This window comes from Ranitomeya variabilis, chromosome 1 (genome assembly GCF_051348905.1).
Source record: "Ranitomeya variabilis isolate aRanVar5 chromosome 1, aRanVar5.hap1, whole genome shotgun sequence".
Classification (NCBI taxonomy): domain Eukaryota; kingdom Metazoa; phylum Chordata; class Amphibia; order Anura; family Dendrobatidae; genus Ranitomeya; species Ranitomeya variabilis.
The window spans coordinates 710,278,379-710,302,938 of NC_135232.1; the positions used below are offsets into that span (position 1 = coordinate 710,278,379).

A 24,560-nucleotide genomic window follows, 5' to 3' on the forward strand; every position below is an offset into this window, starting at 1 on the left:
CTCACAGTCAGTCAGCCGCATGTTCTCCCCTACCGCCCACATAACACTCACAGTCAGTCAGCCGCATGTTCTCCCCCACCCCCCACATAATACTCACAGTCAGTCAGCCGCATGTTCTCCCCCACCCCCCACATAATACTCACAGTCAGTCAGCCGCATGTTCTCCCCCACATAACACTCACAGTCAGTCAGCCGCATGTTCTCCCCTACCGCCCACATAACACTCACAGTCAGTCAGCCGCATGTTCTCCCCTACCGCCCACATAATACTCACAGTCAGTCAGCCGCATGTTCTCCCCTACCGCCCACATAACACTCACAGTCAGTCAGCCGCATGTTCTCCCCTACCGCCCACATAATACTCACAGTCAGTCAGCCGCACGTTCTCCGATGCCCCCACATAATACTCACAGTCAGTCAGCCGCATGTTCTCCCCTACCGCCCACATAACACTCACAATCAGCTGCACGTTCTCCGCTGCCCCCACATAATACTCACAGTCAGTCAGCCGCACGTTCTCCCCTACCCCCCACATAATACTCACAATCAGCCGCATGTTCTCCCCTACCCCCCACATAACACTCACAGTCAATCAGCTGCATGTTCTCCCCCACATAACACTCAATCAGCCGCATGTTCTCCCCCACATAACACTCACAGTCAATCAGCCGCATGTTCTCCCCCACATAATACTCACAGTCAATCAGCTGCACGTTCTCCGATGCCCCCACATAATACTCACAGTCAATCAGCCGCATGTTCTCCCCTACCCCCCACATAACACTCACAGTCAATCAGCCGCATGTTCTCCCCCACATAACACTCACAGTCAATCAGCCGCACGTTCTCCCCTACCCCCCACATAACACTCACAGTCAATCAGCCGCATGTTCTCCCCCACATAACACTCACAGTCAATCAGCCGCATGTTCTCCCCCACATAACACTCACAGTCAATCAGCCGCACGTTCTCCGCTGCCCCCACATAATACAGTCAATCAGCCGCATGTTCTCCCCTACCCCCACATAATACTCACAGTCAATCAGCCGCATGTTCTCCCCTACCCCCACATAATACTCACAGTCAATCAGCTGCATGTTCTCCGCTGCCCCCACATAATACTCACAGTCAGTCAGCCGCACGTTCTCCGCTGCCCCCACATAACACTCACAGTCAATCAGCCGCATGTTCTCCCCTACCCCCACATAATACAGTCAATCAGCCGCATGTTCTCCCCTAACCCCACATAATACTCACAGTCAGTCAGCCGCATGTTCTCCCCTACCCCCACATAATACTCACAGTCAATCAGCTGCATGTTCTCCGCTGCTCCCCACATAATACTCACAGATTTCCCCATCTTAATCACCAGCTTCTCAACACTTAGGTGATCCTTAAAGTTTAGGTGACATTTCCTTCTGCGATAATCATCTTCAGTGAAAGGGATTTCAGGATCATCCTTTATAAAGAGAGAAACCGTGAAAGTGCCACTGTTGGGGACAGAGTTACAGGCTGTGACACACTGACTGCAGACCACCTACCGGATCCAGGGGTCTGCTCCGCGCCCAAGTCAGGACCGACGATATTAATATGAACAGCTTCTGGCTCTCAAAGTTTGCAATCTCAGTGAAAAGAGCTGGAAAATACAAGAAATGGCGGAGATGTGTGATTATAGACCCCTCACACTGCTCCATACTGGCCTGATAATCCGGCACCCCTGTGGTCCTAAGGATAACGGATTAGTGGTCATTTACTGTGCCATTCTTTCTTAGGTCCCCCTAGTGATTCCCCCCATAACTCCCCCAGTGATCCCCCCCGTGACTCCCCCAGTGATTCCCCCAGTGATCGCCCCGTGACTACCCCCCAGTGATCATAACCTGGCTACATATCCAACAGATAAGGCATCATTTTATAAGATGGAAATACCCCTTTAATTGAGCAAACTGCATATGCCGCACCTGGTACAATGTGCAGGATCGGAGGGGGTCCCAAAAGTCAGACCACCACAATCATCAAGTGATGGCATATCCTAGCAATATATCATCATTTTATAAAGTGGGAATACCCCTATAAGAAAGGTTTACCATTGGGTTTACTGCTTATTAATGCATTAAACGGGTTGTTCTATCCTTACAACAGGTCATCAATATCAGATGGCTGATGGCCGGACACACGAGACCCGCTGATTGCAGCTCCTTCAGTGGCTGGATGACCACAGTGTACAGCACAGCGCCATCACTGTGTAGTGGCTATTCTCAAGTACTGCAGCTGAGTTCCTATGGTAGTGAATGCGATCGGAGCTGTAGTACCAGGATCGTCCACTGCACGGAGTACGGAGTTGTTCTAAGTCTGAGCACGATACATCCGGCAGCCACAATGTAGGACCCCACTAATCTGGGTCATTAAAAACCACAACAGGAGGAAAAAAAAGCAGGAAAAAAGCTCCACTATTCTAGAGAAAGCACCACAGAAAAAACAGGCAAAGATGCTTACCTGTCCAGGCCTCAAATCAAATGCACTAACATAGTGCAGCGGGCCCGAGTAAAGATGGCGACTACACAGGTGCGGCAATACCAAATGAGACAGCCAGCCCACAATCAGGGATTGGCCACTTGGCACACCAGTGCAGATAAATCTGGGTCATTATTGTCTACTTCATAGACAACCCTTTAAGAATGAACAGGTGACAATGTGCCGGTCCCCACAGTGTGATCACCCCTGGAGATGGGGGTCCGCCTGCCATCTTTGGCGCTGCCTAGTCTCGGTGCGTGCTGTGTATTCATTAGTTTCTCTAAATTAAGCCGAGAAACATTTCCTTTAATGGACCTTCCTTTTAAATAATGTACAGATTACAGGATCCTCACTGGGATCTACTATGGTAGAAGAGATCCACCCACCGGAAACGGCCCACGACGCCTCCTCGATCTGCGCGGGGTCCTCGGTGACGTTGTAGACGATGACATCACTCTCCAGGAGATGATGTAAGAGCTCGTCTCTGCTCGATATCTGAAACACAGGAGAAGTGGTGCCGGATCACAACCATATCACATGGGTGGGGGCAAACTTCAAAAAACTGACCGTCACATCCAAGCATAGACTAAGTGTAAATAGGTGCTGACCTAGAGTCACCAACTCATATACACTCAAACAAAAAGGCAGCACACTGTAGCGCCATAGCTTGCAAACATGAAACATGAAAATTGAATTGCATTACTGCATTAGAAATATGAAAAAATTGAGAAAGTTTTGCGCATAAATTGGCCAATTCATATGTACCTGGAAGCCACGTTAAGGCGTTTCTCGTTACCAGGACCTAGCAATGCCTTTCCTCTTTTAGAATAAAGTCTTCATCTGTATGGGAACCTAATATGAGTCCTCTCTTAGACTGAAATCTAAGAGAGGACTCATATTAGGTTCCCATACAGATGAAGACTTTATTGCAAGTGAGGAAAGTCATTGTTAGGTCCTGGAAACGAGAAATGCCTCATCATGGCCTCCAGGTACACATGAATTGGCCAATTTAAGAGCTAAACTTTTTCAATTTTTTCATATTTCTAATGCAGTAATCCAATTCAATTTTCATATTTCATGTTTGCATGCTATGGCGCTGCAGTGTGCTGCTTTTTTGTTTGATGGGTGGGGGCAGACCCCCGGCCCCCCGCTCCATACAGTACAGGGAGCGCTGCTGTGCGCAGAGAAGAGGACGCTCATTACCACGTAAGACTCCAACGGGAAATGCAGCTTCTTGTCACAAGGTTCGGACAGAGACCCCACAACCTGGAGCAGCCCCGGTCTGGTGTCACCTCCGGCCGCCTCCAGTACTGACTGCTCCTCCTCCTCCTCAGCTCCTTCTTCTGCTTCCTCCAGCGATGCTCCGGACACACAAGAGGACAGATACTGCGACAGGAAGGAAAACAGATCAAGTCCCTCCAGGAAAAGCACACAGAGCATGTCCCCGATCTGCTGCCTATCACAGGGAGGACGAGGTATAGACACAGCACAGCGCCCCCCGGCCATAGGTTGGGTATGGTATTGCAGCTCTACTAGAGCTGAGCTACAACACCAGACAAGACCGCTGGATACGAGAGGCGCAGGATTGGGAGGAAACAGCTGATTCTCAATGATACGGCTGTGGTCCTCCAATCACATGACAGATGGGGGGCCGACTTCTGAGACTCCCCGCCGATCCTGACAACTAGGGGGATCCAGAGCTGGTATACCACCCGGCTGTGCCCAGGATCCGCAGCTGACCCTGAATCTTGCAGAGCATCGCTCCCGACCACCTGGCTGTGCCCAGGATCCGCAGCTGACCCCCTTTCCTGCAGAGCATCGCTCCCGTTCACCCGGCTGTTCCCAGGATCCGCAGCTAACCCCCTTTCCTGCAGAGCATCGCTCCCGTTCACCCGGCTGTTTCCAGGATCTGCAGATGACTCCCTTTCCTGCAGATCGTCGCTCCCGATCACCCGGCTGTGCCCGGAATCCGCAGCTGACCCCTTTTCCTGCAGAGCATCGCTCCCGTTCACCCTGCTATACCCAGAATCCGCAGCTGACCCCCTTTCCTGCAGAGCGTCGCTCCCGATCACCTGGCTGTTCCCAGGATCTGCAGCTGAACCCCCTTTCCAGCAGAGGAACGCTCCCGACCACCTGGCTGTGACCAGGATCCGCAGCTGACCCCCCTTTCCTGCAGAGCATCTCTCCCGTTCACCCGGCTGTTCCCAGGATCCGCGGCTGACTCCCTTTCCTGCAGGGCATCGCTCCTGACCACCCGACTGTGCCCAGGATCCACAGCTGATGCCCTTTCCTGCAGATCGTCGCTCCCGATCACCCGGCTGTGCCCAGAATCCGCAGCTGACCCCCTTTCCTGCAGAGTGTCGCTCCCGACCATCCGGCTGTGCCCAGGATCCGCAGCTGACCCCCTTTCCTGCAGAGCATCACTCCCGACCACCCGGTTGTTTCCAGGATCCGCAGCTGACCCCCTTTCCTGCAGAGCATCGCTCCCGACCACCCGGCTGTACCCAGAATCCGCAACTGACCCTTTTCTGCAGAGCATCACTCCCGACCACCGGCTGTGCCCAGGATCCGCAGCTGACCCCCTTTTCTGCAGAGCATCACTCCCGACCACCCGGCAGTGCCCAGGATCTGCAGCTGACCCCCTTTTCTGCAGAGCATCACTCCCGACCACCCGGCTGTGTCCAGGATCCGCAGCTGACCCCCTTTTCTGCAGAGCATCACTCCCGACCACCCGGCTGTGTCCAGGATCCGCAGCTGACCCCCTTTTCTGCAGAGCATCACTCCCGACCACCCGGCTGTGTCCAGGATCCGCAGCTGACCCCCTTTCCTGCAGAGCATCACTCCCGACCACCCGGTTGTTTCCAGGATCCGCAGCTGACCCCCTTTTCTGCAGGGGTGGACGGGGTCAGGTGAGGGCCCAGGACTGGTAATATGTTTAACTCCTTCCTACCCCCGACACATAGATGTGAAATGCTAGACATTATGGGATTGCTATTCACATTGACAGACCTGGATCTGGAGATCATACAGTCTAACTGCCGCCGTTACCTGGCCGATGTTCCGCGCCACGTAAGAATCTAAGTTATTGATGAAGATCCTTTTAGGTCTCACGATTCTTTCCCCTTCTTCCGCCATGTTGTTCTGCTGGTTGCTAAGGTCGCACAGCGGTCGCTAGGGGGCGGGGCGTAGGCGTCGCTTTCCGCGTTGCCATGGTAGCTTGAAACCCGCGCTAGTCAGGCGCCACCAGGGACACCTACAGCAGGCGGTTATGGGGGCTTCCCAGAAACAGGCAGCGCGGCGGACACCTATGCCATAAACAGTGAGGTCTGACGCTGCTGCGTGGTGCGCGCGCGGGCCCGGGGCGGGAGGTGTGCTGCTGTCTCTGACCCTCCCCGTCATGTGGGAGACGGAACGCAGTTTTTTCTTTCAACTATTCTGCACTGTTTATGTATGTGCACACGTCCGGATTTCTTGCAGAAATTTCCTGAAGAAAACCGGAAATTTTCTGCAAGAAATCCGCATTTTTTTTTTGCGTTTTTTTTCCGCGTTTTTTTTAGCATTCTGCAAGCGAAATTAGATCTGTAGCATCGCTTGGAAAACTGACTGACAGGTTGGTCACACTTGTCAAACATACTGTTTGACAAGTGTGACCAACTTTTTACTATAGATGCTGCTTATGCAGCATCTATAGTAAAAGATAGAATGTTTAAAAATAATTAAAAAAATGGTTATACTCACCTGCAGACAGCGGATCTCCTCAGCGGCGTCCGTTCCTATAGATGCCGGTGTGGTTCAGGACCTTCGATGACGTCGCAGTCACGTGAGCAGTCACATGACCGGTCTCGCGACCAATCACAAGACCGCGACGTCATCGCAGGTCCTTCACCGCACACCAGCTATAGGAACCGAAGCAGCAGCATGCACCTGAGAGGCGGGAAGACTCCGGAGGCCATCGAAGGTGAGTATCACTATTTTTTATTTTAATTCTTTTTTTTTACCAATTATATGGTGCCCAGTCTCCTCTCCTCCACCCTGGGTACCAACCGCACATAATCTGCTTACTTCCCGCATGGTGGGCACAGCCCCGTGCGGGAAGTAAGCAGATCAGTGCACTCCTAGATGTGCAGAATCCCCGCAATTCCGCATTTTAATGAACATGTTGCTTTTTTTTCCGCGATGCGATTTTTTCGCGGAAAAAAAGGCAACATTTGCACAAAAAATGCGGAATACACTGTAAATAATAGGAGGCATATGTTAGCGTTTTTTTCGCGTTTTTATCATGTTTTTATAGCGAAAAAAGCGAAAAAACCCGCAAAAAATACTGAACGTGTGCACATGGCCTAGGCTACTTTCACACTAGCGTTAACTGCAATCCGTCACAATGCGTCGTTTTGCAGAAAAAACGTATCCTGCAAAAGTGCTTGCAGGATGCGTTTTTTCTCCATTGACTAACATTTGCGACGGATTGCCACACGTCGCAACCGTCGCGCGACGGTTGCGCCGTGTTGTGGCAGACTGTCGGCCGCAAAAAACGTTGCATGTAACGTTTTTTGCTGCGTCGTGTCCGCCATTTCCGACCGCGCATGCGCGGCCGGAACTCCGCCCCCACCTCCCCGCACCTCACAATGGGGCAGCGGATCCGCTGGAAAAATGCATCCGCTGCACCCGTTGTGCGGCGGAGACAACACTAGCGTCGGTAACCTCGGCCCTAAAGGGCCTTAAAGGGACTATGTCACCTGAATTTGGAGGGAACAATTTTCAGCCATAGGGGCGGGGTTTTCGGGTGTTTGATTCACCCTTTCCTTACCCGCTGGCTGCAATATTGGATTGAAGTTCATTCTCTGTCCTCCATAGTACACGCCTGCGTAAGGCAAGATTGCCTTGTGCAGGCGTGTACTATGGAGGACAGAGAATGAACTTCAATCCAATATTGCAGCCAGCATGCAAGGAAAGGGTGAATCAAACACCCGAAAACCCCGCCCCTATGGCTGAAAATTGTTCCCTCCAAATTCAGGTGACAGAGTCCCTTTAATATATCTGCTTGCTGTCAGTGAAAGAGCCCAATTTTGTTAACACCCTTTAAGAGTAGACCTATTTTTACCCCTTAGAGCAAATCCTCCCCCAGGTATTTTGTTGTACACCAATTTTTTGGTGCAAATGTTAAGTTGGTGCAACTTTTTACTGAATCATGCAAGTTTATGTTCTAAAACGTGACCCAGTGCAGCCAATCGGGCCCTGCTGCTTGTCCGAGGTGTGTCCAAAGAAAGTGAGAGCAGGGAGACGGCTGTAGTGCTAAATGGGGCTGCCTAGGCAGAGGACAACCCCCTTAAAGGGAACCTGTCCCCCCCCCCAGGCGTTTGTAACTAAAAGAGCCACCTTGGGTAGCACTGATGCTGCATTCTGACAAGGTGGCTCTTTTAGTTATGCTCCCTGCACACGCTGAAATAAACGCTTATACAATGTGCCCCCTCATACCCTGAAATCGTCCCGGGGGCGGGTCTTTCCCCCCAATCAGACGCAGCACAGCCGTCGCTCATGGCCTCTGGGCGCCGCCTCCTCTTCCTTCATTATTGTCCCCAGCGCCCGCACATGAAGTTTTTTTCGGGCGTGCGCAGTTGCACTGCCCTTCGTACTTACAGCGCAGGCGCCGATAATGCAGTAAGAGGAGGAGTGACGGCTGTGCTGCATCTGATTAGGAAGGAAAGTCCCACCTCCCTGGCGATTTCATAGACGAGAGGCTACAATCACACATCTACACACCCAGCAATGGTCAACCAGACCCTAACCAAAACAAGAGCCGAGGGCCACAACCCAGACCCCAAAGCACCAGACATCCCCCCCCCCCCCCCTTCCCCGATGAAAAGTAATTTTTTTTTTCTGACTTGGGACTGTTCAGCCCTTGAAACTGATTCGCCTTCCTTCCACCACTCATTAGTGAAGGATCCCAGACTTCCCTAAGAGTCATGTAGGATAGCTGCGGAGACACCATCACGTGTTTCTCAACGCAAGCAGTGAATAGCCAGGCCTTTCCCCGGGAAGGAACAACCACGGGAAGGGCAGCATCCAATAAAGGAAAACATCCAATACAGGAAAACGACCTATGCCAAGCATGGTATCCATCCACAGACAGCTGTTTCGGGGTTTTTGCCCCTCATCAGTGTGGAGTAGGATGCATTTGCATATTTCCCATAAGGGATGGGGGCAGTGTTCTGGGTCACTGCGTTGAGAAACACGTGATGGTGTGCCTTTACAGCCTTTTTACTAGGCACTGCTCCTAAGAGCCAGATTCCTACTCCACACTGATGAGGGGCAAACACCCCGAAACAGCTGTCTGTGGATGGATACCATGCTTGGCATAGGTGGTTTTCCTGTATTGGATGCTGCCCTTCCCGTGGTTGTTCCTTCCCGGGGAAAGGCCTGGCTATTCACTGCTTGCGTTGAGAAACACGTGATGGTGTCTCCGCGGTATTGGATGTTTTGGTCTCGCCGAGGACAATCATCTGTGCCTTTACTTCCATAAGAGTCAGACTGCTCCTCCATGGATATCTTACTTTTTTCCCCTGATGGCGTTACTGGAAACGACTGGGAAAAAGAGGCTTGGGATGACTGGACTTCCTGGTGGACCATTCCCCTTAACTCTTCTATCAAAGAGGGCTGTTCCTCTTTAACATTTTTTTTGTGTAATCTTGACACAGGCGTTTCTTGTGAGAAGAAGGTAGTTTAAGACAGATGGCACATTTATGGGAAAACTTGTCTTTCCTTTTTGGAGCAGGACCGTTGTCTCCCTAAAAAGAGGAGAGAAGTACCAGTAAGTATAACTGCTCCAAAGATAAAGAGACACCAAAGCCAGGTACCTTTTTTCGGACTATAAGATGCACTTTTTTTCTTCCAAAAATGTGAAAATGGGGGGTGCGTCTTATAGTACGGATGTACCGGCTGTGGTGGGGAGGTGGGGGAGTGATGGAGCAGCGGGTCACAGAGGCAGGAGCCGGCTGCTGCGGCTAACTCCTGTGCCCGCTGCTAAAGATAAATGAATATTCACTGCATTCCACGCTCATGGGTATGGAAAGGAGTGAATATACATTTTTCTTTAATAGCGAGTACAGTATTATGCGCCGCTGCTCAGCGTTCGAGTGTGCCGGCTACTTAGGCAATGAATATTAATTCCACTCCCATAGGCATGGAATGCAGTGAATATTCCTTCCCTTTAAAAGCGGCACACTTGAAATCCCTGCGGCTGACACTGCTCGCTAAAGAGCAATGAATACTCACTGCGCTCCACGCACACAGTCCTGCATGGATAAAAGTGAATATTCCGGCAGCTGCCCTTGGTGGCTTGTAAGCAGCGCATGACATCCCTGCCATGCGCTGCTTACAAGCATAAAGCAGCTGCTGGCACCGCAGCAGGATGCTGCAAGAGCGCGCAGAGAAGGTAACAATGTTTTTTTTCTTTTCTGCTAGGGGCCATGCATACCAGGATGGGGATGGGGGCCCATCATACCAGGATAATGATGGTACCATGCATACCAGGATTGGGATTTGGCCAATCATACCAGGATAAGATGGGGTCCATGCATACCAGGATGGGAATGATGGGGCCACGCATACCAGGACAGAGATGGGGGCCCTGCATGCCAGGATAGAGATAAGGGAGCCATGCATACCAGGATGGGGGATATTAAATCGAGAGTTTTACATTTTTTGCTTCAATTTTTCAAATATCCTCCTTTAAAACCTAGGTGCATCTTATGGTCCGGTGCGTCTTATAGTAAGAAATACGGTACTTACTGAATTCGGGACAGCGCTGGGTTCTGTAGATGCAAAGCATGAAGCACGACCACCCTCCATCATAACAGAGACCCAACCTTGTGGTGTCTTCAATCTGAGTTCCTTATGGAGGAGCTGAGATCCCAGCGCGACATCTTGATAGGATGATCCTCGCCCTCTCCTTGGAACGTCTCCAGGTGCGGATGATTCCAGACTATTACTGGTGTGCTCCAACTCAGAGAGCACCAAAAGATTATGCCCTGGCCAAGCGCTCCAGAAATCTCCCCGGCAAGTTTTTCCAGTGGTGCGTTCCATTGTGGATCGCAAACGGAAGTGACGTCACGTCCGAAACTTCGCATCTGATATCACTTCTGGCTACCGCCCGAGGCAGAAGAGAGGAGGAGGAGAGCCGGGGAGCTCAGAGAGGCCCCCAGCTCCGGCTGCCCTGCTTTACACGAAGGGTGGAAGCTTCCCGTGTCCAAAGTAGACGGGAACAGCTCACAGGAGGGCAAGGCCAGAGCGATGGACCTCAGCTGCCCGGCTCAAAACAGGTCAAATAGGCAGTCTGTCACAGAGCACCACAGCAGGACCTGCTTATGCCCCATAAGGACAGGAAAAAGCACTGCAGAGAAGAAGTGCGAAAATACTGTAAGGGTCCAGCGATCTGACCATATATTCTGGGTTCAGGCCAATAGCCGGGGTTCTGCCCTGAACTAACAGAATCAGAGAAGACCCGAGGTCGGGCATTACGACCTGAAAAACACGTGGCCATGTGAATGGTGTTCTAGGAAACACCAGCACGCTCCGCTACCTTCATAATCCTGACCACCGCTGACAGCTGCTGATCATTACCAGGTTTAGGCTGGGGGCTTTTTTGGCCACAACGACAATGTAGTCGCACTGCAAACCTCAAGGTACTGCTACCGATGGCTCAGGCTTTTTGTAACTTGCTTATCGCAGTATCTTCCAGCTCGTAATGTGACCACATTCACTTCCATGATGCAGTGTAACAAAGCGATCTTTGTGTTAGGGAAAAGTCAGACGGACATATAACCCAGACGAGGATTGCAACGCAGTGCCTGGACTGGCCGGCGGCTTCACCGACCTGAGTGTGCCAGCTTCATGCTCAGGTCAGGAAGGTCGCCTGGTCAGTCCAGGCATTGCTTTGAGATCCTCGTCTGGGTTATACATCTGTCTGACTTTTCCCTAACACAAAGATCGCTTTAGTGCGCTGCATCATGGAAGTGTGACCGCTTCATGCTTGGGTCAGGAAGGTCGCCGGTCAGTCCAGGCATCGCGTTATGATGCCCCGTCTGGATTATAAGGCCATCTGACTCTTCCATTACATAGTAGCCACAGCCTTGGTAATATCTCTGATCCATCGGGGGGGCTGTTGTCATTCACCCTTGGGTTCCTGCTGTTGATCACAGGGCTTGAGATAGCACACATCCATGGCACGTTGCCTTTAGCAAAGACCATCCATTGTAAACATAGAAGGCAGTGCACGATGTACGTTAAGGAGTTAAAGGGGTGCATCCAATGGTGATAATAGCCAACTGGGGTTCTTCAGGGGAGGTTGTAAAAATTGACTCTCCAACAGCATCGGCGGCTCAGAACATTTCTAAAAAGAAAGAAAAATCTGGCAATCTGAGTGCTTTGCTTTATGGCTGCCTGCTGCAAATTCTGGTAAAAGTGACATGTTAATATGGCCACGTATTCTATGCTTCTCCCCCATTTTGTAAATTCGTTAAAGGGGTTGCCTTATCTTGACAATCCCTTTTACGTGCCCTATAGAAAGTCTGGATATCACAGACCAGACATCCCCTTTAAGGCCCATCGTGGACGGCTGCTTGGTGCAGCCGGTCCATTTAATACCACACAAGTGCTTGGATGCACACAACTGTCAACAAGGGGCAACTTGTCCCGTGCCTGGAGCTAGAAGCTTCCGGCCACCACACGTCTTGTATTCCTTTACATCCAGTCAAGAACTCGGACCAGACGTCTCTGCATAAATAAAATTTTATTTTTTTCTTATTTTAGGCCAAGACAATAAGAAACAATAGCCAGAACCGACCGGTCCCGATATCTTCACACATTCATACAGTACATGATTATTACAATCTGATGAGACAATAACTGTCCACTATAAATAGCAGGAAAATAATATTAAAGAGCTACCAAGAAAATGCTGCAATCCTCGGCTCAGAGGGAAAAAGGGGGAAACTGAAGGCAGGAATGAAATCTGTGAGACTAAGAAAAACGGATCAGCTTTGGTTTTCCCAGAAACAGCGCCACCCAAGTCCGTGGCTGCATCTGGTATTACAATCCGGCCCTTTTCAATTACAATACAAGATGCAACCAATGGACAAGGAGAGGCATCTTTCTAGGGGGGAGGGAATCAATAATTTCATAAGGATTTACACTAACAACCCTTTGTTTTCTGGAAAGGCAAGCGAAGTTCACAGATTGATGGTGAAAAGTGGAGTTCCTCTTTAAATGAGTCTGCATTCTGTGTGTGAACAAGGGCGAAGCGCAGCGGATTTTACCCTGTGAATCTGACATTACCCAAATGTGCGTCAATTTCCGCTCCGGATTTTATCTGCACCTCGTGGATTAATACTTACACCATATTAAAAATCCCACAGATTGGACAGCTCCGTGTTCTAAGACTGAAGAGGAGGCCGCAATGGAGGCCAGAAGGCAGAGGATTCTGGGAGTTGTAGTTTAGCAAAAGCCACGCAGCAACTACCTAGGACTACAGGTACACGGTGACTATCAGCCATGCAGTATAAGCGCCATTGTTTTTTTCTCCCTCTTCCCTTATTCCTAGGGCTTTTAACAAGTTACGAGTTAACCCTTTATGGGCTTGAGTAAAGCCGGGAGTGGAGGAGGAGATAGGCGCAAGACTAAACCAATAATACATTTTTAGTACAATCTTATATCCTGCAATCTTCCATGTACATTGTAATTTCCTGCCTTCAAGATCTCTGCTTGCAGTCAGTGAAGGGCGACATTCTGCTGTTTGCTTAGTCTTAGCAGCTGAGGGCTTGCTACAATGTATTGGTGCAGGCAATGACATGGGGCGAAACTGACCAACACCATGGCGCACTGTCTATAGGGCAAGTGATTTGATTTTTGCTAAAATACTGTGTGTAGGGAATAGCCAGCGGGTGAAATACGAGATGGGGATTAAAAATAAGAATAAAATCCGCATCTGTGCAGCGATCAGGACTGTCCATCGTTTTTCAGCGCCTCTAGCCTCCGGAGTAGTGCGTTCCCGAATGCTTCGCGGTACGCAGGACTGAGAGAGTCCAGTAAGGAGTAGACGGTCTCGTGGTACTGACTGCAGCAGCCTTCATCCACGTAGTCATATGCAAAGCCGACCACCTGAGGGGACAAGCCAGGGAAGGAGCAATGAATGGAAACTGAAAATAAAAAGCTGCAATGACGAGCGTCCACACCCTGCCAACAATATCAGACCCTTCCCCGGGCAACCACTTATCACTTTCCTTTTTTCCTTCCCTTCATCCATAGCCATCACTTTTTCTATTTTTCTAACGGCGTCGCGGTATGAATTTGATGTTTTATTAGACACCGTTCGCTTTACCACGTAAGGTACCGAAATCCTGCCATCGGATTTTTCAGTTTAGATTTGATGCCAAACGCTAAAATAAATCCAGTAACTTTTCTCTACAGGTCAGGACGGCGATGGGGGCAGCAAATTTATATTTTTTTTGTTTTATTACTTTAAATAAATAAAAATCTTGGTTCCGGTCGCCATATTTGGCGGTACAAGCTGTCGTCTCTATCTTGGCCGTTTTGGGGGTTATACGACTTTTTCTGATCTCTTTTTATTCATTTTTTTTTTCTTTTAACAAACTGCGATTTTGACATTTCAATTCTTATTCTGTTTCAGTGTTCGCTGCATGGGGTAAAGATCATTTTTGGTTTGTTTTTTAATCTAGATTTCGCTATTTATGTTTTGGGATAAAGGGCGATGATATGAACTGATATATACTTTTCATCCTTTTTTTTTTCCATCTATATTTTTTACATTTGTTAATGGTTCCACCCTATAGGGGACATAAACCTGCAGCCGTCTCAGGCTATGTGCACACGCAGCGGATTTTGCTGCGGATCCGCAGCGGTATTGATGCTGTGGATTCACAGCAGTTTTCCCTGAGTTTACAGTAACATGTAAACCTGTGAAAAACAAAATCTGCAGTGCACAAAAAATGCGCGGAAACGTAGCGTTGTTTACTCCGCAGCATGTCAATTCTTTGTGCAGATTCCGCAGCGGTTTACACCTGCTCCATAATAGAAATCCGCAGGTGTAAAACCACAGGTGAAATCCGCACAAAAACCTCAAAAAAACGCAGTAAATCCGCGGACATTCCGCAGTGCGGGTTACCTGCGGATTTACCAAAATCAGTGTGGAAAATTCCGCAGGACTTTCCGCAACATGTGCACGTAGCCTGAGGGCTTAGAAAATACAGCAGTGTAAATCCGATCTGTGGCACCTGCTTACAGGCTAACAAGGTAGATTCAGGGGCTTACAGTAGGCCCCCAGCTGCCACGATAACCCATAGCATCATGATAAAATTAAAGGGGGTGTAGTTGTCAAACAGACATCCCTCCCCCCAACCGAATCTTCTCTTAAATGCGGCTGTCATTTAGTAAACTTTCGGGTTTGAACCTAGCGTTGATCGCAGCTGTTACTCTCTAGTGCCAGCTATATAAGATTTAAAGGGATAATCCTGCTCCTCTCACATCCGCATAAGAAGGTTACAGCTGCTTCTGAGGTGGCGTGTGTCAGCCGTTCACCCGCTATTGTACTAAAGGGACGGGTCGAATCCGCCATCAGATAGCAGCTCTCACCTGTACCACGACTCACCCTAAGGCCGGCATCGGTCAGCTCCAGGCAGTACCTGGCCCCCTCCTTTATCTCCACGTTGATGTAGGCCACGTCCACAGCACATGGTAAGTTCTTGGACACGAACATGTTGGCGACGGCGAACAAGACATCATTTACGACAGCTTCAGCCTCCATCCTCATGTCCTTCACGTCCGTCCCTTCCACGTCTCGCAGGTCCGAATCGCTGTCGTAGATGACGTTAATCGGCAGCTCTAGAGGATTACAGTCCACTTCCATTCTCTGCATGGAGATAAATGAGAACAGAGAAATAAAACCAGCGATGGGTGCCCAGATTAATAGAAACAAGACTTAAAAAGGGATGTTCCTAACATGGCAGTACCCATGAGCGGCCGAGGAGCAGCATGTGGTGTTCTGGGTGACCTCCACTTATCCGGTATTAATGGCATAACCTAAGAGCCGGCCATCCATATCTAGGTCCTGGACAACTCATTTATAGGGGATGTCTTATAGAAGCCAAAATAGAATACAAAACGTTCTACAACTTTCTTGCTCGGACATGAAGTGTTCGGGGGTCTCAGAATGACACCCTCTGCCCATACGCTCTGTACGATATGCCATCTCTGCTGACGCCACGCAGCACTTATTTTCCCGTCTTTTTCAGTAGTTTGGTAAAGTGGATGGCACCATTCATAACTACAACTGTGTAGATATGGACGGAATTATAAAAATAAAAGTTATGTCTCTTGGAAGAAGGTAAAGGGAAAAATTAAAGAAAAAAAAATGAAAACCAAGTGCAAGTTTAAGATATTTAAAGGTGTTTTTCATACAAAGAGAATTATTTAAAGGGGTTATCCAGCCAATTAGACATATTCTCAAGAAGGCGTGCACTGGTGTAAAATGGATGACTGCATGCTCGCCCTCACAGTGCTGACCTCTAAGGATGGGCGAACCTGAACGGTAAAGAGCAGGCGTACGATGACGAGAGTATTCATCAGCCGGCGCCTGTGCAATAAATAAAAATATGGCGTGGGGGTCACCTCTATTTTTGCAAACCAGCGCAGGCAAAACTTGACAGCTGCGGGCGACAACCCTCCTGGGTGGTTATCAAAAATAGAAGGGTCCCACATTGTGGGTTTTTTTTATTATTTATTTAGCGTACAAGTGCCGGGTGATGAATACTCCCATCAGCAGCTCCTGCTCTCACTGTTATTAGCGGCAGCAGGCGTCGGATGATTAGATCAGTAGTCCTATCAGCTAACACCAGTGTCCGGAGGTAAACTTTATACCTCTGATCATAGCTGCAGGCGCACGCTGTCATTTCACAGCATGGGCACCGAGGCTCTCTGACCGGTGGGAACAATTTTACCGCCAACCAGAGACAGTGTTTGCCGTACTGTCATGCACATGAAAGCGTGGCAAACACTGGATGCTTTGTGCCCCCCATTTAAGTGAATGGCGTCCATGCCCCATTCTGGTACCTGAACCAAACTTTTATTTTTAACTGTTCAGCCAGACCCGAACACCCACGGGTTCACCCATCACCAGCACTATACTGACAGCAGCCAATCAGAGAGCAGCTTATATCTCCTCAGTAGAGATGTGAAAATGAAAGCTGCACGCTAATTGGTTGCTATGGGTAACAAGACCAGAGGGCCAGCGTAGGGATTGCAACAGTAGACACAGACACACAACCTAACGCAGAAATAAAGAATAAGAGATAACAAAGCGCCTCTCACCTGCTCAATTCCGTCAACTGCGAACGATTCCGTACAATCACGACACTTCCGGTAGTGTGACCATGTCACCTGACGTCACTTCCTGTCCAAATAAACCACTGGATGAATGATTGTCACCTAACTGTAGGATGTGCGGCCATTTTCTGGTAGATTATTTTCTATAGAATAGAGGGGAATAACCGTAGACAAACTGGCTTCACTGTCGGTGCAAAGTGACACCAGATGCCCTGGAATAAAATGGCGACTTATGGCAATGCAGCCACTTCCTGTCACATGACGTGACGTCATTGTTTATGTCTAGTAGCGACCACCAGGCGCGCGCCGAGCCGGGGAGCACCGGACGTTTCTCTGCCCCCGGCTGCGCGGAGGAGCCCTGACTGCTCTCGGGACACTGACCCCGGCCCCCTGCGAGGCTGACTGGACGGACACGTGTGTCTGCGGCGCCGCCGGTGCGACTCGGTGTATCCCTGTGTCATAGTGACTGCGGGACCTGTTGTATGTGGTCGCATCGCCTTGTCATTTGCAGACCGATGTCTGAAAATGCATGATTGTGTTCTAGTTGTGTGATTGTGGGGCTGCAGCTGATTGTCACTGATTGCATGTGATTGTATGATCGATTGGGATTGTATGTGATCGTACAGCGTCCTGTTGCTGATTGTCGCTGATTGCATGATCGATTGGGATTGCATGTGATCGTACAGCGCCCTGTCGCTGATTGTCACTGATTGCATGTGATTGTATGATCGATTGGGATTGCATGTGATCGTACAGCGCCCTGTCGCTGGTTGTCACTGATTGCATGATCGATTGGGATTGCATGTGATCGTACAGCGCCCTGTCGCTGATTGCATGTGATTGTATGATCGATTGGGATTGTATGTGATCGTACAGCGTCCTGTTGCTGATTGTCGCTGATTGCATGATCGATTGGGATTGCATGTGATCGTACAGCGCCCTGTCGCTGATTGTCACTGATTGCATGTGATTGTATGATCGATTGGGATTGATGTAATCGTACAGCGTCCTGTCGCTGATTGTCACTGATTGCATGTGATTGTATGATCGATTGGGATTGTATGTGATCGTACAGCGTCCTGTTGCTGATTGTCGCTGATTGCATGATCGATTGGGATTGCATGTGATCGTACAGCGCCCTGTCGCTGATTGTCACTGATTGCATGTGATTGTATGATCGATTGGGATTGTATGTAATCGTACAGCGCCCTGTCGCTGATTGTCACTGATTGTATGATCGATTGGGATTGCATGTGATCGTACAGCGCCCTGTCGCTGGTTGTCACTGATTGCATGATCGATTGGGATTGCATGTGATCGTACAGCGCCCTGTCGCTGATTGCATGTGATTGTATGATCGATTGGGATTGTATGTGATCGTACAGCGTCCTGTTGCTGATTGTCGCTGATTGCATGATCGATTGGGATTGCATGTGATCGTACAGCGCCCTGTCGCTGATTGTCACTGATTGCATGTGATTGTATGATCGATTGGGATTGATGTAATCGTACAGCGTCCTGTCGCTGATTGTCACTGATTGCATGTGATTGTATGATCGATTGGGATTGCATGTGATCGTACAGCGCCCTGTCGCTGATTGTCACTGATTGTATGTGATTGTATGATCGATTGGGATTGTATGTAATCGTACAGCGTCCTGTCGCTGATTGTCACTGATTGTATGTGATTGTATGATCGATTGGGATTGTATGTGATCGTACAGCGTCCTGTTGCTGATTGTCGCTGATTGCATGATCGATTGGGATTGCATGTGATCGTACAGCGCCCTGTCGCTGATTGTCACTGATTGCATGTGATTGTATGATCGATTGGGATTGTATGTAATCGTACAGCGCCCTGTCGCTGATTGTCACTGATTGTATGATCGATTGGGATTGCATGTGATCGTACAGCGCCCTGTCGCTGATTGCATGTGATTGATCGATTGGGATTGCATGTGATCGTACAGCGTCCTGTCGCTGATTGTCACTGATTGCATGTGATTGTATGATAGATTGGGATTGTATGTGATCGTACAGCGCCCTGTCGCTGATTGTATGATCGATTGGGATTGCATGTGATCGTACAGCGTCCTGTCGCTGATTGTCACTGATTGCATGCGATTGTATGATCGATTGGGATTGTATGTGATCGTACAGCGTCCTGTCGCTGATTGTCACTGATTGCATGTGATTGTATGATCGATTGGGATTGCATGTGATCGTACAGCGCCCTGTCGCTGATTGTCACTGATTGCATGCGATTGTATGATCAATTGGGATTGTATGTGATCGTACAGCGCCCTGTCGCTGATTGTCACTGATTGCATGCGATTGTATGATCGATTGGGATTGCATGTGATCGTACAGCGCCCTGTCACTGATTGTCACTGATTGCATGTGATTGTATGATCGATTGGGATTGTATGTGATCGTACAGCGCCCTGTCGCTGATTGTCACTGATTGCATGTGATCGTACAGCGCCCTGTCGCTGATTGCATGTGATTGTATGATCGATTGGGATTGCATGTGATCGTACAGCGTCCTGTCGCCGATGATGCCCTGTCGCTGATCGTACGGCGGCGCTCTGTCTCTGAACGTACGGAACCCTGTCTCTGATTGCGCGGCACCCTGTCACTGATCTGGGTGCTGGGTCAGTGATCATGGGTTTCCAGTGTTAGGGTTGTGTCCTGGCTGCATCTGTTGCTGATTGTTCCTGGTTGTACGGGGTTGTGCCTCTGACTTTGTTGCACATTGCTATGATTTGCAATTTAGTTTTGTACCGCTGACTACTATTGTTGCGGTTGTATTGCTGATTGCACGTGACTGTCCCCTGATTGTGCTGCTGATTGCGATTGTTCTTGATTTTATTATTACATCTCTGGTATTACCTGATTGTCTTTGGTTGTATCACTTATTGTATTTGATCTGTTGCAGATTGGATGTGACTGCGTGACCAGGAATAGATGGATATTTTCAGGCAGAAGACTGAGAGTTTTTGATTCCCCCCCCCCCCCCCACACACACACACACACCAGAATTTCTTGATTCCCGGACCCCACGTGACTGATCACTCCCCCCTGCACTGATGACTGGCAGCTCAGCGTTATAACCCAGCCAGCTCTCCTGTGGTCACCATGCCGTGGCCCTTCTCCGAGTCCATCAAGAAGAGGGCCTGCAGGTACCTTCTCCAGAGATACCTGGGCCACTTCCTGCAGGAGAAGCTCAGCCTGGAGCAGCTCACCCTGGACCTGTACCAAGGCACCGGCACACTGTCACAGGTGCCCCTGGACAAGTGGGTATGTCTCTCGTCCCTTGGGGGAGGTGCACTACTTAATATCCTTTCTGTTTTGCCATCAGTGAATAGTAACAGACAGGGGTTTCTGCAGTAGAGTCCACCTACTGCTGATGGGTTGTTACATTGTATCAGACTGGGGCTTTGACTGTTGGTGGTCGCTGCCAGTCATCAGTTACCCGGCCCTGCAGCTATACTGGATGCAATTGTAGGGAGCCCTCAACTGTGAGGTGCAAATAGAAATAGCAGAGATGACCACGTTTCTCTGTTTTTGGGAGCAGTCTCAGGGGATTGCAATTGTTTGGGTTTTTTCTCCACAATTTTCAAGATCTTTGTTGTCAGTGAACGTTAACACTAAACACTGGCAGGAGGTTGTCAGCGTAGAGACCCCTGTACAATGCCCTGCTTGTGGGAGACGGCAGAAGACGCTCCCTGCAGATGTCCAGAGCTCCGCCAGAACATAGGAAGAGGGGCATTGATTACACAGGTCTACAAAAAAGAAAACAATCGGTGCCAAGGTTTTTTGAATGATTTTGGGTATTTTGCTGAATTACTGTAGTTCTAGTTATTGAGAGAATTCATCCATGAAAATAATTCCCCCAATGCGACTTGTGTGTGATGGCAGCTGCAATATCTTTGGGTCTTTTGACTCTTTACAAGTAATGAATTATCCCATATAATTATTTTGTTTTTCAATTTGTTGCTTACAGTGCTATAAAAGCCACTTTTTGAAGCCAGAATTCTACTTTAATTAACAATTTAATATCTCAGAAACTAGAGACAATCTGGCGAAACCAAAGTCATATTCTTAATCATAGAATCCTAGAATTTTAGGTTGGAAGTGGCCTCCAGGGTCATCTGGTCCAACCATCTGCTCAATGCAGGATTCACTAAACCATCTCAGACAGATGTCTGTCCAGCCTCTGTTTGAAGACTTCCATTGAAGGAGCACTCACCACCTCTTGTGGCAGCCTGTTCCACTCATTGATCACCTTCAGTGTCAAAATGTTTTTTCCAATGTCTAATCTGTGTCTTCTCCCTTTCAGTTTCATTCCATTGTTTCTCTGGTTCCATGTGCAGATGAGAAAAATGATCCCGCTACACTGTGACAGCCCTTCAGATATTTGTAGACAGCTATTAATCCTCCTGTTTGCCTTCTTTTTTGCAAGCTAAATATTCCCAGATCCTTTGGTCGTTCCTCGTAGGACATACTTTGCAGTCCGCTCACCTTCCTGGTCGCTCTTCTCTGAACTTGCTCCAGTTTTTCAATGTCTTTTTTAAAATTTGCCCAGAACTGGACACAGTATTCCAGATGATGCCTGACCAAGGAGGAGTAGAGGGAGATAATGACTAAACTCTATGCTTCTCTTAATACATGAGTATTTGGAATATTTGGTTCCTGGGAAGGGGAGGATGAGAGGCAGCCAATGAGGGTGAGTTCTTGAAGTTGAGGTGTCGGAAACAGGGAAAAAATGGAAAGGAGTCCAGCAATCTGAGTGGCTGTGACAAAGGGCTGAATTATGATGAGTCAGAGCATTTCTGGTGTTTGTCAGCTCTTGACGGGGCATCCCCGTAATGCAGCGGCTCTTGGCTGGGCATCCCAGTAGTGCAGTGGCATTTCTTGGCGGGGCGTCCCTGTAGTGCGGCGGAAGCTTTAAGCGGGGCATCCGTGTAGTGCGGCGGCTCTAGGTGGTGCGTCCCTGTAGTGCGGCGGGGTCCTTGTAAGTGTGGCAGCTCTTGGCAGGGCGTCCGCATAGTGCGGCGGCAGCTCTTGATGGGGCGTCCCCATAGTGCGACAGGAGCTCTTTGCTGGCGCTCCTGTAGTGCGACGACAGCTCTTGGCAGGGCGTCCCCGTAGTGCGACAGGAGCTCTTTGCTGGCGCCCCCGTAGTGCGATGACAGCTCTTGGCAGGGCGCCCCCGTAAGGCGGTGGCAGATCTTGATGAGGCGTCCCTTTAGTGCGGCGGCAACTCTTGGCGGGGCGTCCCTGTAGGGCGGTGGCAGCTCTTTGTGGGGTGTCCCCGTAGTGCAGCGGTGGCTCTTGGCGGGGGGGGGGGGGGGAGAGGTTCCCATAGTGCGGCCGCTGCACTGGGCATTGTAGACCCGGAGTGTGGCGGTTCACTTGCCTTTCTGACTAGACAAAAAAAAACAACACATTGTCACTATTCTGAAAACTCCAATAAAATGGGGCGCATGTTGCACCAGATCAGGTTTCGGCAATTTGGTGGATGCCAGAGGGTTAATGTTCCCGGCACATTACTACGTGGCTGATCATTCTCGCTACAAGTAGATGTGGTTCGGCCGATATTAAATATGAATGATGCGGGGATCTATTCTCGGAGTAAAAGCAAGATTAATAGAGGAGGTGGCAACGTCCCAAAAGTCCATTGCTTGGGTACAGATCTATATCTGCATGTGGCAGGACTTGGGTCTCTGCAGCGGCTCCCTGCTCAGGCGCCAGGTTGTCTTAAAGGGGTATTACTTAAGGCTGTATCACTTATGCACTGATTAGGTAATCACCGATGGCTGGATGGGGGGCAGGTCAGATATGGCAGCGCTATCTTTGGGGACTGCTCCATTTATCGCCTCCATGAATAGTGGCGGCACAAGTCCCTGTGATCTGTGGGTGCGATCTCTCATTGCAGTCAGTGATCAGCATCTATTCCTGAGTTTGTCTGTCGTGAGTCAGTTTATGCCGCAGGCAGATGTCGCCACTGGTAATGCCGTGGATACGTCACACAGGGTGAATGGCATCTTCTTATTGCTCTGTGTCCAAAAATCACATCACAAAGTCAGCCGGAATGGGATCATCTGGGACAAAGATTGTCAGTGTGCAGCTGGCGAGAGCCGACCCTCTGCTGCTATGTATCACCCTGTAAGAGGTGATAGCTCCTCATGTGCAGCATTGGGGAGATGCAAGCTGAACCCCACAGATGAGGGGTCTGTGCAGGAAAACAAAACTGCATATTCACTCTGCTGTACCATCACACTGGGAAATGGACCATACCTGCACAATGGAGCTGAGAAATAGGGACAAAGTCCAATGGGGGGGAATGAGAGATCACTGCAGCTAATGACACATATCCTTGGATTATACTCCAGAGCTGCACTCACTATTCTGCTGGTGCATTCACTGTGTACATACGGTACATTACTGATCCTGTACTGATCCTGAGTTACATCCTGTATTAGGGTATGTGTCCACGTTCAGGATTTGGTCAGGATTTTATGCAGGTAAAATCCTGACCAAATCTGCACCTGAGGTCACTGGCAGGTCACCTGCGTTGTCCTTAAGTTTTTTTCTGCAATGTAAGGACATGCTGCGTTCTTAAGACGCGCCGCATGTGAGTTTTCTCAGGTGTGCCGCATGCGTCTTTTACTGCATAGTGGAGACAGGATTTCATGAAATCCCCTCCACTATGCTGTAACATCTGGACGCTGCTTTTTTTATGCATGCTGCTCAACGCTGCGTCATAAACTCAGCGTTTCCTGAACGTGGACACATACCCTTATACTCCAGAGCTGCACTCACTATTCTGCTGGTGCAGTCACTGTGTACATATATTACATTACTGATCCTGAGTTACATCCTGTATTATACTCCAGAGCTGCACTCACTATTCTGCTGGTGCAGTCACTGTGTACATACATTACATTACTGATGCTGCGTTGCATCCTGTATTATAGTCCTGAGCTACATTCACTATTCTGCTGGTGCCGTCACTGTGTACATACATTACTGATCCTGAGTTACTTCCTGTATTATACCCCAGAGCTGCACTCACTATTCTGCTGGTGCAGTCACTGTGTACATACATTACTGATCCTGAGTTACATCCTGTATTATACCCCAGAGCTGCACTCACTATTCTGCTGGTGCCGTCACTGTGTACATACATTACATTACTGATCCTGAGTTGCATCCTGTATTATACCCCAGAGCTGCACTCACTATTCTGCTGGTGCAGTCACCGTGTACATACATTACATTACTGATCCTGAGTTACATCCTGTATTATAGTCCTGAGCTGCACTCACTATTCTGCTGGTGCAGTCACTGTGTACATATAATACTTATCCAGTATTATGCTGCAGAGCTGCACTCACTGTTGTCTCCCATTTCCAGAGTCTTAATGAAATATTGGAGTCGGCGGATGCCCCCCTGGAAGTGACTGAGGGCTTCATACAGACCATCTCTCTGTCGGTGCCCTGGGGGTCCTTACTACAAGATAACTGTGCCCTGGAGGTGAAGGGGCTAGAGATGGTTTTCAGGCCAAGACCACGACCGCGTATGTAAAAGTGTCTGGATGGCGCCAGTCCTCTGCTCCTGATTGGTCGCTCTGACACTTCTTCTTTCC

At 49.3% G+C, this 24,560-nt stretch overlaps 3 protein-coding genes across 5 annotated transcripts in view; 1 reads left to right on the forward strand and 2 right to left on the reverse strand.

Moving 5' to 3' along the window:
- The window catches only part of AK7 (adenylate kinase 7), a 46,723-nt gene extending 40,995 nt beyond the window's left edge, over window positions 1-5,728 (reverse strand). The window contains exons 1-5 of one of the 2 annotated variants that reach the window (XM_077267363.1): window positions 5,522-5,728; window positions 3,716-3,898; window positions 2,899-3,007; window positions 1,543-1,637; window positions 1,350-1,460 (exon numbers count right to left, since the gene is read on the reverse strand). In XM_077267363.1, the coding sequence (XP_077123478.1) occupies window positions 1,350-1,460; window positions 1,543-1,637; window positions 2,899-3,007; window positions 3,716-3,898; window positions 5,522-5,647 (624 nt within the window). In that variant the 5' untranslated portion in view covers window positions 5,648-5,728. The remainder of the gene's footprint in view (window positions 1-1,349; window positions 1,461-1,542; window positions 1,638-2,898; window positions 3,008-3,715; window positions 3,899-5,521) is intronic. The other variant, XM_077267364.1, reaches the window with a different exon arrangement.
- A 6,554-nt stretch (window positions 5,729-12,282) lies between these two features.
- On the reverse strand, window positions 12,283-17,111 carry GSKIP (GSK3B interacting protein). The gene is made up of 3 exons (XM_077267369.1): window positions 16,892-17,111; window positions 15,174-15,434; window positions 12,283-13,666 (listed from the first exon to the last, which is right to left on the reverse strand). The coding sequence occupies exons 2-3, from the start codon at window positions 15,429-15,431 to the stop codon at window positions 13,505-13,507; spliced, it is 420 nt and encodes a 139-aa protein (XP_077123484.1). The 5' UTR covers window positions 15,432-15,434; window positions 16,892-17,111; the 3' UTR covers window positions 12,283-13,504.
- A 69-nt stretch (window positions 17,112-17,180) lies between these two features.
- Window positions 17,181-24,560, forward strand: part of ATG2B (autophagy related 2B) — a 90,812-nt gene continuing 83,432 nt past the window's right edge. Inside the window, exons 1-3 of one of the 2 annotated variants that reach the window (XM_077267366.1) lie at window positions 17,181-17,340; window positions 19,845-20,206; window positions 24,329-24,491. In XM_077267366.1, coding sequence (XP_077123481.1) covers window positions 20,045-20,206; window positions 24,329-24,491 — 325 coding nt within the window. In that variant the 5' untranslated portion in view covers window positions 17,181-17,340; window positions 19,845-20,044. The remainder of the gene's footprint in view (window positions 17,341-19,844; window positions 20,207-24,328; window positions 24,492-24,560) is intronic. The other variant, XM_077267365.1, reaches the window with a different exon arrangement.

Excerpts from the sequence above, each read along its gene's own strand:
- GSKIP (XM_077267369.1), bottom strand. The coding sequence starts at position 15,431 with ATGGAAGTGGACTGTAATCCTCTAGAGCTGCCGATTAACGTCATCTAC. Across the intron at positions 13,667-15,173 it reads TGACCGATGCCGGCCTTAGG|GTGGTCGGCTTTGCATATGA; the intron begins GTGAGTCGTGGT and ends TTGTCCCCTCAG.